The sequence below is a fragment of the Oryzias latipes genome, chromosome 15 (genome assembly GCF_002234675.1).
Source record: "Oryzias latipes chromosome 15, ASM223467v1".
Taxonomy (NCBI): Eukaryota; Metazoa; Chordata; class Actinopteri; order Beloniformes; family Adrianichthyidae; genus Oryzias; species Oryzias latipes.
In genome coordinates this window covers 29,467,823-29,484,833 of record NC_019873.2, presented here as the reverse complement: position 1 = coordinate 29,484,833, position 17,011 = coordinate 29,467,823, and the positions used below count along the sequence as shown (strand labels likewise).

Below are 17,011 nucleotides of genomic sequence, written 5' to 3'. Positions count from 1 at the left end.
AAGTAACTTCAATCCCTGACAGTCCAGAGTCCTCTTTCACAGAGTCAGATCAGAGAATCTTTTTTAAATTAAAAGTTGAATATCTTTGAGTCGGTTACAGATAAAACGCTTTTTATTTAGGGACTCAGTTAAATGAACTTGATGGAGGTTTCCCAATGGGAAAAGCGGTGGGTGTCCGGACTGAACATGGACTGGATGTTCCCCACAAACCCCTGATGTGGGTGCTGCTGCTGCATTTCTGTGTTTATGCTGACATAACGGCTGGGCCTCCTCTGTGAGGACATCTGCTTAGCTAATAAACAATAATCTTGACAAATTGTTGCTGTCTGATCTCTCAATCAACGCTCACAATCACACCCATGAGAAAGCCATTATGAGCCAGGCCAAGGACGTGACTGACAGTTCGGCCGAGAGCAGGGCGGCGCTGGCCTGAAGCCCAGACGCCCGAGGAGAGACACTGATTCATGGCCAGAGGGCAGGTTTGGGAAGCACATCTACGTCCTTCACCGCCTGTTTCATAGCCGACTTCATGAACAAACTTCCTAAAGTCAGACATGATGCCAAACAAAGATGCTGATCCAGACCTTTGCTGTGGAGGCCGCAGAATTTCAGGTCAATGTGATTTCCTGGGTCAGATTCAGGGAGATCCTGGGCGTTTGTCCCGGGCTGTAGTTTCATTTTTTCAGCTAAAATGATCAATAAGTTCAAACTGACTGATAAGTAATGAAGAGTTAAGGGGATAGAACCAATGTGTTGCTTTGTCAGAATTTAAATAATTAAAATGTGACATTAATAGGAGTGAATACATCAAAATATAATAATCTAAATATAAACTGATGTCACATTAAGAGAATTAAGAAACCCAGTGTTGTCAGACCAGTAGGAAGTAAAAGCTACAATTTAAAAAAAAAAAACATTTCAAAAAGATTTGTCCCAAATAAAAAATGTTAAAGCCAAACATCTCTTTACTACCTTGTCAATCAACAAACTTAAAAAGAAATGAATATAACAGAGATGACAGAACTTGACCTTCTTATTATGCCACGACTCCAGGCTGGAGTAGCTACTACCCAAATTCAAACCCAGAAAACCTTCAGAGGAGGAGCTTTTTCAGCGTCATTCATCAATGTCAATCACTCACCTATGGGCGTGTCCTCATAGATCAGAAGGTAGGTTGAGAAGAAGTAGTTTAGAAAGCGTGGCGGCTGATTGGAGGCTGGAGACAAGACAAATGGAAGACATTTCTATTATAAAGATGAACATGTTCTCATCAAATATGCACAACAGCAGGAACGGCAGTTCTTTAGTGGTCAACAGCATAGGGAGTAACGGATTACTAGAGTAACAGATTCCTTTTTGCTGTAGCAAAACAGTGTAAACATTACTAATAATCTTAAAGGGATATTTTACTCATTACATGTTCAGTAACTCGGATATTACAAAAGACTTAAAGCTTAAAATCTTTGTTCAAAGCAGTAAAACTATGAGGCATTTGAGGATAAATCTTTCTTCTGAGTTCTCAAACAGCTGTTTTCTTAGTTCTCTGTTTGGACAGTTTTGCTTTCCTCAAAGTAGATCTTTTTATTTTTGGGACTAAAACTATAGCCCTAGTTTCCCGTACTGGTTCCGTGGGTTTTTGGGTTGTCCCGGTCCGTAAAGGGTCCCGCAGTTCCCTTGAGGCTCGTACAGCCACCTCACGGAGCGTCATGAAAATGGAACGTACCATTGTTGTGTGTGGTTGACGTTCCTTGAGGTGGCTGTACGAGCCTCAAGTGAACTGCTGGAAGTTCCATGCACTTATGGCGCATGGGTGATGCCGTCGTGCGGCGTCTTTACACCACATTCTAGTCGTTAGTAAAGGCCGTGTCCCACAGCCACTACGTACATTGGGAAAATTGAGGTGTTTTTTTAAGTGAAATGTATCATAAATGAACCACATTAAAACCATGGAAGAAGTAGGAAATAAACCACGCAAAGAACCCGTAAACCTGCACTTCTTTGAATTTCTTCACTTTGACATTCAGAGGACATCATGTCAGCACCATGGTCAGCTCCCGCAGCCGGCCTTCGCACTGCTTTGTTTTCATTAAACAGTCGGATAGCCCCGATCCGCACCAGTCATGGCGCTAGCCCGGTGCGTGTCGCCTGTCGTACGTGGCTGCTTTCCATGCAGACGGGGGGAAACGGGAGACCCCCACTCACTATAAACTGCTGGAGGGATGAAAGACTGGCCGATTTCTGTTCCTGTCACAATACTCAAACCGTGCACGTACCTCGCTTGATTATTGTGCTGTTTATACGCAGTTCATTAGTCATTCGTGCATCAATTACGTCATTTGAATGCGACATGTGCGGCGTAGACGCGATGTGAAAGTTATACATCTGTGGAACATGCGTGAAAAGTCCGTTAGACAAACGTGAAACGGTCGTGGACAGACACAAAGTTTTTGTGTGCATCTTGTAAAAATCACGCTCAATTGCATAAGATTTATGTAATAATTGCGTATATGTCAACCGACCAAAACTTTCAAAACAGCTTTTGACCCAATTCACAAAAAGACCCGTCACCTGAACCCCTCAGACTTCTGCACACATTGTCGTGTGACGAACACACGACACTCATGAATGTATCACGTATGGATGACGGAATACCGACATTTCATACGTGAAAAATGCACGTAGTGTCTGTGTGACACGGCGTTGAGATGCGAGTACTGGCTCCTCAAGCACGTGCTTTCAGTGCTTTTACTTTACAGAACTACATGATTGCAGCATCTGCCCATCATGCACTGATGGTAAATAGTTAGCACAGGTTTCCAGAAAGCATCTTCTAAAGCAGTGTTTTTCAACCAGTGTGCCGCGGCACACTAGTGTGCCGTGGGAGATGGTCAAGTGTGCCGTGAGAAATTGCCCTCATTAACTGCACTAACAACATTTCCCATCTCCAGGATTTCAGCTCTTTGTTCATCCAAACAGGCCCTGATAAAACACTGAATAATTAGGAATATAAAAGATCTTAAAATTACTTTTTCTTTGTGTTTATTTAATTCTATTGAAGACATTTTGATAATTATGACAGTACCGCGATTTACCTGCAGCTATAGCAGTTTGCGGAAAAGTCCCCGCCCCTTTAACTGTCTCCGCCAATCATTCTTGAAGGCTTAATCACATGTCATCAGTCTGACCAATCAGAAGTCTTCACTTCCTTGTTCTTAATTCTGCTCATAAAGTCTCTCAGTTCCAACAAAAATACCAGCTAAAGCTCGTCTTTAGCGGTGTAGCTTTCCACAGAATCCGGTATCAGACCGTGGAACAAGTAAACAAAACAATGAAGCTCAGAGACGCGAGTCTTTCTGCCCTTTTTCTGCCGTATTCACACTACATCTCCCATGATGCATTGGCTTAAAGGGACAGCGCATACTGAGTCGACCTTGTGAAACGTCTTGAAACCACAACAAACCAACAGTTTCTAAATTTTCCAATTTAACTATTATTTCATCTCTTAGAAAAAACAGCAGCAACTTATTGCTTTTTCTGCCACAATTATCACAAAAATCCACGTGAGATTGCGGGGGGGGGGGGGGGGGGGCTGTCGATCAATACAGACCATGAATTTCTGCTTTTTTTTTTTTTGGGATGCTGGTGTGCCGCGGGATTTTTGTCAAGGTTAAAGTGTGCCATGGCTCAAAAAAGGTTGAAAAACACTGATCTAAAGCATGGAGGGTCTTCAACATGAAGGGCATCCCGAGCAGACGGGTTTGTGTTGCACAGATGCGCCCAGAACAGGAAGGAGTTAAATGGTTAGCGTGGCTCAAGCTGATATCTGATGTCAGAAGCTTTTTAGGAAGATAAGGGAACATAGCTGCTTGGCTTTGATCAGCCAAGCAGGGTTGTTGACAATAGACGCATTGAAATAGGTTGGGAGCCGGCCGATTTCATTGATGTCAGAGATCCTGATGGAGGGAATTGCTGCCTTAAAAGAATAGCTTTTTGTTCAGCCGTGTGCCTATCTGAGCAGAACAAGATGCTCATCCGCGGCTTGTCAGCACAGCTCTTAACTGCCAAAAACATGGGCTGTGCATTATGGGATGGAAGGTAATGAAGGTTAAAAAGCTCCTGTCTATACCGGTGGCCTAATTACTGTGAGTCAGGATGAGGTGGACAGCGGAATGCAGAAAGATCACAGCCGTGATCATCAGCCCAGTTTGCTGAATCAGGGAGGAAATAGTGCTGATGGGTTAGCCAGGAATAACGGAAAAGAAAAATCAAAGATCGTAAGAATGGAAATGCCGACTAGAAAGAACGCTGGAGTAAAACACGAGAGGCTGAAGGGCAGAGAAAGCAATGATTAACTCTTTAAAGCTGATGAAAAGAGGTTTTGCCGGTTGCTCATTAAGTTTACCGGCAGCTTCAATGCTGCAGGATCGAACGCTCCTCTGGCCTGTCACCGTGAAACGGTTTCCATGGCTTTGCACCGCGTGCAGCTCTCCCTCTCACTAAATATCCTTCGCGTTCTCATGAGAGGCTTTTAAAGCTGAAACATGCACCGCTAACGTGTGCATTGATCTGCTGGAGCGTGAATTTCAGTCTTCAAAGAACTTTTCTTTCATGTTTCTTCAGACAGAGAGAGGTCAAAGCTGTTCATGCCGTCATGATCAAATTGCAGTGATTGCATACATTTAAGAGCCCCATCTAGTCTCTTTATCACAAGAATATCGAATGAATTGAACATAAACTGGAGTTAGGATTGCAAAATGTCAGTGAAAAAAATGTGTTTAGTTTTCTTATTTAGGATTTTTGCCAAAAAACAATTTGAAAATTAAAGAAAACAAAGGTACTAATCCAAAAAAAAAATTTTTTTTTCACCAAGAGTAATGAAAGACATTTTTCACAGTGACCCCAACACTGCCTATGACGACTGATTGGCTTTGTATTTTTAGAAAAGAAATGTTTTAATGTATTAAAGAAAGCTAAATATTTTGTTTCTGGGACTTCACAAATCTCACACATTCATGCTTTACAGAGCAAAAGCTTGTGGATTTTCAGATTTAGGGGACTTACCTTCACACATCGAATTCAAAACGAGGAAAAGGAGGAGTCTGGCAGCGGACATCCTGCCACCTAATCCCACAAGCCACGACATCACCTGCACCTGAGAACAGACAAACAGCTGCTGTGATGGATTCAAACATGAACGCGTCCGTCTAGCCATGTCCTCATGTCTCAGTGTGCTTGCTGATCACCATGTGAACGGTCAGATCTCCTAACACAGTAAAAATTACAACTAGAAGCGCTAGCATGGCCTGCAGGCGCTACTCGCCCTCGCCACACCCCCATAACCCCCTTTGAGCCCACCCTCATTGGCCGAGCAGCTGTTTAGGCAAAACAAATTTAATTGAACTGGCAAAAGTAAACTTGAATTTCCTGAGCAATGGGGGTTTTTGTTAACCACGCCCACATTCCTGATATGTTCATTTACCGCAAAGGGGGGGCGGTCTAAGGGCAGGGATGCCAGTTTAGTTTAGTCAGTTTGTTAGTTCAATTTAGTATTTTCCTGTTGAATTCTATGTATTCAAGATCCTTGTGATTTTATGTTTTACTTCTTCAATTACCGATACGAAGCCCATCGAGACTGTTGCTGTGAATTTGGGCTACAAATAAAATTGAATTGAATTTACGGCAAAGTTTTTGGTCAGCTTGAGCCAAGGATTAAGGTATTAAATTTTCACAGTATTCCAATAAAAACGTGGAAGAATAAAACGCCACTTCAGCGAGCTTTCCACGCCAACGGTTTAAAGTCTACAAACGTCAAAACTAACGTTTTCCCCAAGTAGCTTCCCAACGATGCTAAAGGAGCCACAACTCCACATATGGCAATGCCTGGGAGTTTACATACAGGATGTGGAAAGTGCTAAAGATGATTTTCTTCTCTGGAAAGATTAGAATGGCGAGGGAAAACTTTCTCCTCGAACATGCAGTAAAACACAAAGAAGAGAAAGCCCCATGGTGTGTGTCTTTTCATGTCTTTGTTTGGCCACGAGGCAAGCCGACTGAATCTGAACTTTGCTCAAAAAAGAAGAGAATCCAAACAGTTCAGCCTTTTCTTCCGTTTGGATTTGGTGTGTGATCAGTCTCACCGCGTAGAAAACAAAACAAGGAGCCGGTGATCCAAACAAGTCAGCGAACTGGAGACTTTCTGTCACTGACCAGCTGGGGATGGGCAATGATTGCTTAAAGGCTGCAACACAGGTGAAGCTGATCAACCAATCTACCTGACAAGGCTGCCTGCAGGTGGGGGAAGGGGTGTGTCCTGACAGTTGGCTTCAAGTCACTTTTTTGGGGGAGGGTGACAAAGACGGTGTTTTGGTTGATAAGTTTCTGCTTTTTACCACACATAATTATAATCAGGATGTTTGTCAAAACTGTTGTCATGGTAAAAAACAATGACCTGTAATTTCAGTTCTAGCAGTTCCATCTATAAAACTAAGAACGACATTTTGAGTTGTTAGATTGTCATTGGTTGACATCGTCACAGCACTGATGGTTTCTTCTGGAGAGCAGCTCAGAACGGAGCAGCCAGGCTGACTTTCATCTCCACCTTCTGCTTTGTTTTTGCTTCTTTTCACTCTCATCTCCTCCAGCGAGGAGGCAGTGGTCTGCAAACTCATTCAGTCCCAATTTCAGAATTGAAAGGTTATCTTGGTTCTCCTCTTCCTGGGGCCCACAGTGCCTCATGTCATTGTGGAAACTGTGCAGACACAGGATTGCTTATCCTCCAAATACCTAATAGCTAAAAAAAAAAACCTCAAAAACAATTATGGGTAAAAAGATTGGATACAGTTTTGGCTTTGCCTCGCTTCAGGTGCTGTTAAATATGTACAACATCCAGAAGATTAAACTCTGACAGAGCACCTGAACTCTACAGGTGAGCGGAATGTGAGGTCAGAATTGGTTTGTAATAGTTTATTGCACATATGCACATCTGTGTATTTGTCATATTAGCTTTGCATGACTTTTCGTTTCCAAAGACGCATTTGTTTTCATTTGGATCCTTGTTTCCTGTTTTCTGCATGACTCCTCCTGCACCCCCCCTCCTGCTGTAAAGGATTCAAAATTCTGCAGATGCCTCCCAACTCAATGACCTTTTCCTTTTTTGGCCTTCTCAGCTACAGATGTTTTTCTCAGAAGATGCTAACAACGATCCACACGGATTCACCTTTTTGACCTCTTCAGACCCGAGTTCCTGTTTGATATGCTGTTTTTTCCCTAGTCACAGGGCCCAAGATAATCAGAAATGTACTACAGTGAAAATAAAATCCACAATGTGATGTCCACGTGTGCAGACGCCAGGGGCCTCATTTATAAAGGTTGCGTACGCACAAAAGAAGGCGTACGCCACTCTCTACGCAATAATTGAGATTTATAAAAAGCAAACTTGACGGGAAAATGTGCGGTCCTTCTCGCTCTGACCCAGGCGTACGCACAAAAACGGGTGAAATGAGAAACGGCGACGCCGTCGGCAGATGGAAGAAACACGTGAAAGTGAAAATGACAATACTGCCTCTCAGAAATAACATGAAGACTTAACAAAGCAAGTCTTACAATTAACAGCTACACCAACAGCCGTTTGATCGATCAGCAGTGAAACAAACAAAAAAAATCAAACGAAATTACAACAGAAATTCAAATGAACACTTATTTGCAAAAAGAAAAGTGAAATATGTTCTGCAATATTGGCATGTTGTGCAATTCATCCTCATAAATAATATAGTTAACAGAACGAAATAATGTACAAAACTGATATTCTCGTTAATGTGTCCGTCTGGCGGAGCAGATATAGGTGCAGACAGACAGATGGATGGATAGATAGAGAGAGATGCATTAATTGTCCACTGGGGAAAGTTGTTTTCACATTAAAATATTCCTTCATAAGCTACAAAATTATGGTATTCATGCATATGCCTTTAGTTTGTTTTATTTTTGATAAAACAATGTATGGCGTATGTCTCAACCATTCAGAAAGCAACAAGAAATTACATTTGCTGATCAATTTCCCATTTCCACGTCGATTATTACCGACATCTGTAGCTTGTCAGATGTAATTAAATGGATGGAAATAAAATGCCCCATCACAATGCGTAATGACGCACAATGGCTGATCTTGCGCTCTTAGAAGATGTGGCAAATGGAAGAATTCGGAGTGAACGCATCTTTAGACAGCAAGAAGACTTGCTGGCAAACGAGGACGAGTGGCTGATGAGCCGGTTCCCACTTCCTCCAGCCGTCCTGTTGGAGCTTTTGGGGGGGTGTCACCCGGTGCATCTGGCGCGTCGGTGTCCCCCTGCGCCTCAGTCACCACTCCACTTAAGGGATTCCCCAATTCTTGCCGCTTGTCTCTCATCAAGAGGGGTCAGCTCCGGTGTGTTTTCAGTATTTAAGTCAAATTTCATTTCAGTGGAATTCGTCTGCAAGCTTGTTTGTTTTTATGATCGTTGCTCTCGGGTCCTCTACCAGAGGCCTGGGAGCTTGAGGGTCCTGCAGTATCTTAGCTGTTCCTGTTCTTTTCTGGACTGAGAGGTCTGAGGTCTTTCCAGGTATCTGTTGTAGCCACTCCTCCAGCTTGGGGGTTACTGCCCCCAGTGCTCCAATTACCACAGGCACCACTGTCACCTTCACTTTCCATGATGGTTTCATTTAAATAACTATTGTGGGACGATGGACTAATTTAAACCAAGTCAAAAGTATTTTGTTTATTTTTTCATGAGAATAACTTCCAATGATTCTCCCGTAAGAATCTTTTGTCTTTTTCCGTGATCTATACAGCGCCGTATTGTTTCTAATGTAATTAATAATCATGTTTAGGATGTGAGCTTGTACACATGGAGTATTGTGATGCTCCTACAGGCTGATTATGTTTGTTCAACAATCTGGTCTTTAAAAGCCACCAGAAAAGTGTCAGCACGGCTGGCCAAGCTGTTAACCAAAAAATTATTAGACCACATTGTTTACTGCAAGTTGGGTGTTGCCAAAAGAACATCATTTCTGGAAAAACAATGGGCTTCCAAGCTTTTTAAATGTCATCACTCCATATCTGGAGCCGGAACAGTCAATTTGACTCCACGGCCTTGGAAAACCTTTGTTTCGTTTTGACGCTGCAGCAGAAGATAGTAAATGCCTGAATGAAGTTATCTGCATGAAAAAATAACCCGAGAGGAAGCATGTTCTTTGTGACCATGTTGATATGAATGTGCGAGCCTGCAGTGTTCCAGCTGTTCCACTCTTAAATACATATTCCTAATTCCACTATTGTGTTCTTAGCACCACTTGAAATAATGCTACTGCAAGTGGCGGGCTAATTAGTTCCATTTAAAGGTTTTACATACAGGACCAGTGTGTGAGCATTCACGCAGACGTCCATGTGCCAGAAAAGAAGTACCACTACAATCAAGGCATTAACAATGTGGCTGCAGAAGAATGGAAAGGTGAGAGCTGCCAATCACGATTCTCAACCAACAACCGCTTTGGGCTGCAGCTTTCACAAGCTGGAATTGAAATCATTTTCTTGTTTGCAGACTGTATGACCAAAAGATGATACCAAACACTGCAGAAGCTAGAACCTTAAAAGTGAAATGTTTTTCATTTATAAAAAAACTAAATTTCTCCAATGTTTACATTCTTGTGACTCCTTAACTGTTGGTTTAATGAATGAACATCTAACAGATTCTGTAGTGTACAAAAGACACTTTAGAGTGGTGAATTGGTGATCAACGGAGCAGCAGTGGAAGAGGCGGTTAAGCAGGTGGGCTAATGACCAAAGTGTCGGCGGCTCGATCCCCACCAACCCCAGCAAGACACTTTAGAGTGGTGAATTGGTGACACAATCAATGGAGCGGCGGTGGAAGAGGCGGTTAAGCAGGACCAAAGGGTCAGCTGACTCACTGTCATCGCATGAACGATCAAAAACCTATAGTGGGTCAAAAAGACCCTGTTATTTAGTGTTGAAGGGTCAATCCTCACCAGTCCAGAACCTTTTGGAAGAATTTTTTTTTCCACTTACCAATTTTCTCCAATAATTTAGTTTTTTGTGGCAACAAAACAGATTTTTCTTCATTATGCAGTGTTCCCCTGCTTATTCATGTTTCAATAATTGAGGTTTCACGTATTGGTTGATTTTTTTTCAGTCTCGTGACTCTTCCGGTTCACAAAAGCTCAGCTCAAGACTGGATGAGACATTTGTGTCATATGGAGCGGAGGTGAAGAGCACGCCGTCCTGTCGGCTGATAAATAACATTAAAAAAGCAGCGGTTTCTGAACCCCAGTTTGTGCCCCCGCATGCAGAAATCAGCTGACTCAAAAGCGGCCGGAAAATCTCCTGAAACGCTGAAGAAGATGATGGTGGAGAACAAATATCATCCGGATGATCCGGGCGGCAGTTTAGCTCAGGCGGTAGAGCAGGTCGTCCAACAATCAGTCATCCACCTGAACCCGCATCTGAAACGTCTTCAAAAGAGAAACAAAGATGTGACCAAGTTTTCTCCAACTGACACGCTTTCCCAATTTCAGAAGGAACTATAAAATGTTCACTTTGTTTAGTTCAATGAACATTTTCACACCTTTTAAAGTCAGTTGTCAAAGTTACAAAAGCCACGAATTGTTGATCACCCCGTCAGCGGTCGCCTCAGCCAATCGGCTTTCACTGATTGGCACAGTTGGTTTGGCTGAGGGTTGTATGCCGGATGCCCTTCCTGACACCACCCCGTATTTTTAAGGCACAGGGAGACCAGACAGCCAGCAGTGCACGATCTCAATAGTGATTAAGTATCTTGGAAAATAGCATCATTTGTTTCTATCAGTTATGGAAAAGGTTTTTAAAAAGCAATAAATACATAAAGATCCATCAGCTCACTTTAAGTCCCAAACATTTAGGAGACGGGTTACTGCAGAAACGGTGATGTTAGAGACACGAACGGCCCAGCAAGCGGCACGAACAGCAGCTGAGATCCACATCTGGGTAATGAGCGTAGGTCCAATTCCTAATCCGACAGTCAAATGTGATTAAGGCAAAGTAGAGCCAGGAGGAATATCTTGGCTCATTGTGTTTTGTCCAAAGAGACCCGTCAGCCCACACGGCTGCATCTCCAGGCTTACAGCACTCGATATTATTGATTACAAAGCAATTGTGTCTGACTGCCTTTAACCTTAAAGGAATCCCTCTCCAGTGGGGGGGGGGGGGGGTCGTCTCAGGCTGCAGCCAAATCTACACGAAGGTGCTTCAGCTCCCCATTGGCTCCCATGAAACGCCGTCTGTCATTAGCACAGAGGTCACAGACAAATTAGCAGATGTCTGAAACAACCAGGGAGGGGTGACCCCCCCCAATCCTCTGATGTCATCATTTCCAGCTCAATGGGACGCTGAACACCTTGCTCTGCATAGCGAATTCATCACAGGACCACAGTGTTTGGATCGTGGACCTGAACCGAATGTTGAGGAGGTCCGGAGGGTTTGAGACCCTCAACTAGTGACTGAAGGGAAACAAAATGAAGAACGCAAATAGAAAGGGATTTTTTTTGGAGGGGGGGGGGGGGGGGGGTGAAACAGCATTAATAGTAAAGACGTTCTCATTAAAGACTGCTGCTAAACCAAAGGCTTTTCACTGTCAGGATAGCATTTTTGAATTCATGTTGAAGTCAGTTTTTGTTATTTTTTTCATTGTCAGGAAAGCTCCCACCTCAGCAGAACTCCAGCCCCCCCCCCCCCCTTAGATGACTGCAAACAGTAGAGTGTAAGACGCACGCCAAGGCAGCGGCGCCCTTTGAGTAAAGACATCACCCATCTCTGCTTTGATGGTGGAGGGGCTGACAGTAGTGGTGTGTGTGTGTGTGGGTGGGGGGGGGGGGGGGGGGGGGCTAACCCAAAACCTGAGGAGACACTAATTATCCAGAACAGGATGGGGGCAGTGCAAGCCGCTGCGCCTCAGCACCCCGTTACAAAACGCTTTAGAAGGCACAACAAGCACAGACCCGGCCTCTGGTGACGGGTCAGCGCCGTCCGTCCTGCGTTTGTCTGACAACTCACAGGAAGTGCAGCTGCAGGTGATTGACAGGCTGCAGCATCCGTCGCATGGACCGCGTTTGTGCTGCAGGAGGATCACAGCTTTTAGCCTCACGTGCAAAGACACAGGTAAAGCTGGCTCAGGTGAGTCGCTGGGCTAATGGAGTCCTGTACCATCAGTCTGTAGCATCTATTAGGTTATTGTGGAGACAGAGCAGCATTCATTACTGTCATGGCAGCCTGTGTGGTCCACCAGCAGGACGTTTAACGAGATCCTAAAGAAGCCAGGTTGAACAGAAATTCACATTTCTACAGGCTTCTTGGAAAATCTGCAAAGTTTACATTCAATTCTTTTATTTAATTGATCATAAATATTGGTTTACTTATATAAACTTCAAATGAATATTCTCTGGAAATCCGGAGAAATCTCAATCCTTCATTATGTCAAAGTTGTTTCTGGGCTTATTTGAACCTGAAAGCACAGGAACAGTGACATGTGTCAGAGGACCGCTAAAGAAACCTGTTGGAACCCATTTGTCCTCCGTGTCTGCTGCTTGGCCAGCCGCTGACAGTCCAGAGTCTTTTCTGATTGAAAGATCAGAACCCGGCATTTAACTTCCCTGCAGCAGAAGGCCCATCCTCATCCCCCCTCTCAGTGGTTCCACCGCATGCCGTTCTTCATTCCTCCTTCCTCCCCTCCTGCTCCATCTCTCTCACATCTTACCGGTAGCTCCGCGTTTAAGAACACACAGCAACCAGGATCGGTCCCACTAGAGATGCAGATGTGAAGCCGTCTCCTAAACATCTAATTCCCATCTTCTCCCAGCGGGAACTAAAAACTCAGCTGTGCTTCTTCAGGGAATCTCAGGTTACTGTTTACCGTTATCAGAACCACAACACCATGAATCCATAAGAATCAGGAGCGGTTCACCCCAACGGGGGGAAAAAAGGCTTTTCATCTTTTAGGACAGCAGCTAACCCACCTGTAAAACAAGTACTAGAGCCAGAATGATCTTCTCCTCCACAGGCTTTTTCTGCCGTTCGGCTCCACTGCTCCAGCTGATTTAATGACCACACACTCTTTGGCCAACAGGAGGGTCGGTGGAGATGGAGGCGTCTGAAGCATGCAGCCACAACGCGCAAAACGCCGTGTTATGGAATTATAAAAATAAGATAAACATCTTTAAATACAGAAGGCTTTGAATAACAGAGATTTCGCTTTTTTTAAATTATTTTTGAATCAGATCTTCAGCAAATACAAAGACGACTTTATAAACACTAAGAGGTAGTCGGCACGTAAAATTGCTGTCAGAGCAGGACGCCATACAACAAAATCTGCACAGTGTTCATTTTCATCCACTGATGGAACTTCAAAAAAGATTAAACAGAAGTTCTACATGATTTTCCACAAATGTCTGTGATTCTGCCAGAGTCTACCTGTCTTTAACTTCCTGAGCTGCAGGCAGCCTGAAGAGTTTCTGCATCTGCACTGCATTTCTCCATCGCGCTTACTGCGTTTCATTTCAGCCTGTCAGTCAAAATGCTTGTCAAATATGGACTTTCCAGTTCATAGTTTTTGTCCTACATTATTTTGAATCCACTTGAACTGGAAGAGGACAAACTGCTTTGTTCAAACCATGGAAACTTTAAAATGTTTACTTAACAATTGTATTGGTTTTATTAATTTTTATTTAATTTATTGATTTTATGCCGTTCGTTTTAGTTTGTTGTTGTTGTTTTTATCCTGCGTTGTTAAGCACTTTGGTCAGCTTCTGCTGCTTTAAAAGCGCTTTATAAATAAAGTTGACTTGACTAACAAAACTTTTTAGGATTATTTAAGTTTTACAGTGAGAGTTCCTGTATAATATAGAAATAAGATAAATGTTCAGAGTCAAACAATAAACCATATAAATTCTATTTTCTTCAGGTCAGCAGCATCAGATAAAAGACACTGAAGAAATTCTGTGCTGCAGAAGGATTTATGTACATTAACGGGGCAGAAAACAACGTTTTTACACAAACCACCAAAACATCTGAACATCTTCTGCAGCTGAACCGCAGGAAGACACTTTTGACTGTTAACTGCACTAAAAGACGTCTATGTTCACACGTTTGAATAACTCTACTTTCTGAGTTCTGAATCAAATCATGAGAAACGTGACAGCATAAAACACCCATGATGAGTTTGAGGTCATGCCTGCAACATGACACTTCATGATACATGAGGAGAGTTGACAGAATCCTCTTTGCTTAGCAGTTGTGCTGCTTTTCAGAGGATTCTATAGGCAGGAACAGCTTTGGCGCATATTTGTCATCATGAATTCTTTCATAAATCAGAGGTTTCACAGTGATGACCGTAGTATGATCTATACAAAACTAGATCAGCAGGTTTAGTTTATTATAACATGCATTGACCAACAAAAGGATCTCGTCACCTAAAGTGAACGATGCGCTTCTGTGTCTGCGCTTTGCGTCACTTTTGCGCTCAGGTGACACATAAATAAATGAGTGGGAATGACGGCGCTTCCTAGAACTCACCTGCAGCGGCCGCGGGGCTACCTGAGCTAATTCTGCACACCTGAGCCTTCAGTGCGACCAAGCTGCTTCATTAAACTGTTGTTCCAAGAAAAAAAGTCAAGGCGTCTCAACGAAACAATCCCACTGATCCAACAGTGGAAGCAGAACTCTATTACCTGGTCGCGTGCACGTTTCCATACGACTTCAGTCAAAAACAGCTCCACCTCCCCCAAACTGACCAAATGCATCAACAATTAGAGCACCAAACAGGGCTCAAATGGGCTAAAATGCGCAAAAAACGGCAATTACGCGCAGCCAGACTGAGGCTGCAACTGGCACGAATGCACAAAAACAGAAAGCCGGTTTCCCGCAGTATGTCTCCCGTAACCGAGCGGGATGGTCCGGTCATCACATCTCCTACCTTAGTTCGTCCGTGCCCGCCGCTGGCTGAGCGCCCTCAAACTGCCGCTGCTGCTGTCCTGCTGTGACGCGCGCCGCTCGCTCCCTCCCTGCGATCCGGTGATGACAGCAGCGTGCGCTCCTCCAGCCTTCAGGATCACGAGCACGAGCCGCCTCACGTCTGTCCTGGAGATCATTTACATCCCGGCCGTCCCGCCGCGCGCCGCAACAACTTCCGCCTGATGCTTTCAACAAAACTTAGTCACATCTATTCCAAAGAAAAGTCACGTGCTCTGTTCATTCTATCTCATCCATTCAAAGAAATGCCGAGATAAAGAGAGACCCTCCTCGAAATGACGTGAAACGTGACTCTAAAAACTCAACATTTATCATCAAAGGTTGATCCTCTCTACAGAATAAAAGAGTCGAAGCATCACGTGGTGTCTATTGCCAACAGCCCTCCCAAGGTCACAATCTTTGCTCTACATTTCAAGTTTAGATGACAGATTTTTTTGGTTTTCTGGTTTTGAGGCCAGAATTGAACAGAAATCTATACTGGTGAGGACAAAAACTGCTTTTTCTTAGAGCTGAAATAATTAATTCGTGTGAGATAAAATGGCTTTACGTTTTTTTTAGCTTATTAAAATGTACTGACGTGCCCCCCCCCCCCCCCAATAAATGAACAAATGAAGTTTGAAAGCTGGAACACAAATCTAATAGTTCGTGGGTTCAGCGGAGATTTGCTGCACTCTAGTGGACATTTAAAGTAACTGCAGATGCAGACTGCTGCATCTAAAAAGGAAAAATACTTTTTCATGTCTGAATAAAAGTTTTATGAATTGTAAAACTTTTTCTTTTCGGTAGGTGTAGAGCCTTTCACATCTTTAAGGAGACTTTTTTATGTGGTTTTTCTTTTGTGTCACCTTAAATCCCTTTAGGTAATATTTTAGAAGCTTTATATTTAAACCTGGCCTTGATGCATTTAATGATTCTCAAGCTCACAAGTTTATAGTTTATGATCAATTTTAATTTTGATGTAACTTTATATTTGCCTCATGTTTTCATCAAAGGTTATGTTGAAATCATAACTGACTTTAAACAAAGCATTCTGTAAAGTGGGCAAAAAAATCCATAATCATAAATAATATAAATGAGATGCTTGAATTAACAGAAAACACAGTTTCTAAATGAACTAAACTACAAAAAAGTATTTAAATTTTCCATTTAACCTTAATGACTTTTTTAATTACATAGGTATATTTGCACAAAACAGAATCAGCCAGGATAACAGAGTCAAACAATAAAACATAAGTCAGGATTCTCATGCCAACACTCTTTTTGAAGGGACCAATACATTTTGTGTGTCTGAATGTGTATGTCTGCTTGCGATTGTGAAGCATTTACAGTCAAGGTAAGAAGCACTTCACAAGTGTTTGCCTCAAATGTAGAAGGTATTTTAGAGGATTTTCCTCTCAGGAGTGGCGTCACCCAGCAGATCTACAGTATCTAACTCTTCTAATTCACCACTGAAGGAAAATGCCCCGCCTCCCTTATTTTCTACCACACCCCCGCTATGGCTCCTGTCGTCTTAAATAAAAACGAATATTTCTAAAGTGTTTCGCTCTCGTGTTATGTCTCGGAGCATAAAACCTCAAAGCAACAGGAGCAGTGCACGGAAGACAGACTGCAACATTCTGCTCTCAGGGAACCGAACAACCGGTCGGCCCATGTTTCCCATTCTCGTTGGGGAGCCGCTACTTTGGCCCTCTTCCTCTTGGCCAGCTGAGATTGGCCCCTGTCTTGCTCTTCTGAATTCCCTGAGTTGCAGCGGTGTGGTTGCCTGGAGCGAGGGGGTGTTTTTTTCTTGGGGGGCCCCGGTTCGTGCCTGGGGTTAAGGGGGATGCTCAGACCTCCCAAGTGGTGGTGAGCTGCTTGTCTGGAAATGGGGGTGGCTCTCCAGTGGTGGGGCCCTGTGCTGGAACCCGTGGGGTAACGGGGGAACTGTTCTTCACATCACCCAGTGGGGGTCCTTGGGCAAGACCC

General features: G+C 43.4%; 1 protein-coding gene across 3 annotated transcripts in view; it reads right to left on the bottom strand.

Annotated features, from left to right (window-relative positions):
- cdh23 (cadherin related 23) overlaps window positions 1-15,243 on the bottom strand; it is a 178,854-nt gene extending 163,611 nt beyond the window's left edge. For all 3 annotated transcript variants that reach the window (XM_023963384.1, XM_023963386.1, XM_023963385.1), the window contains exons 1-3: window positions 14,991-15,243; window positions 5,062-5,152; window positions 1,142-1,216 (exon numbers count right to left, since the gene is read on the bottom strand). In XM_023963384.1, the coding sequence (XP_023819152.1) occupies window positions 1,142-1,216; window positions 5,062-5,143 (157 nt within the window). In that variant the 5' untranslated portion in view covers window positions 5,144-5,152; window positions 14,991-15,243. The remainder of the gene's footprint in view (window positions 1-1,141; window positions 1,217-5,061; window positions 5,153-14,990) is intronic.
- Between the last annotated feature and the right edge of the window lie 1,768 nt (window positions 15,244-17,011).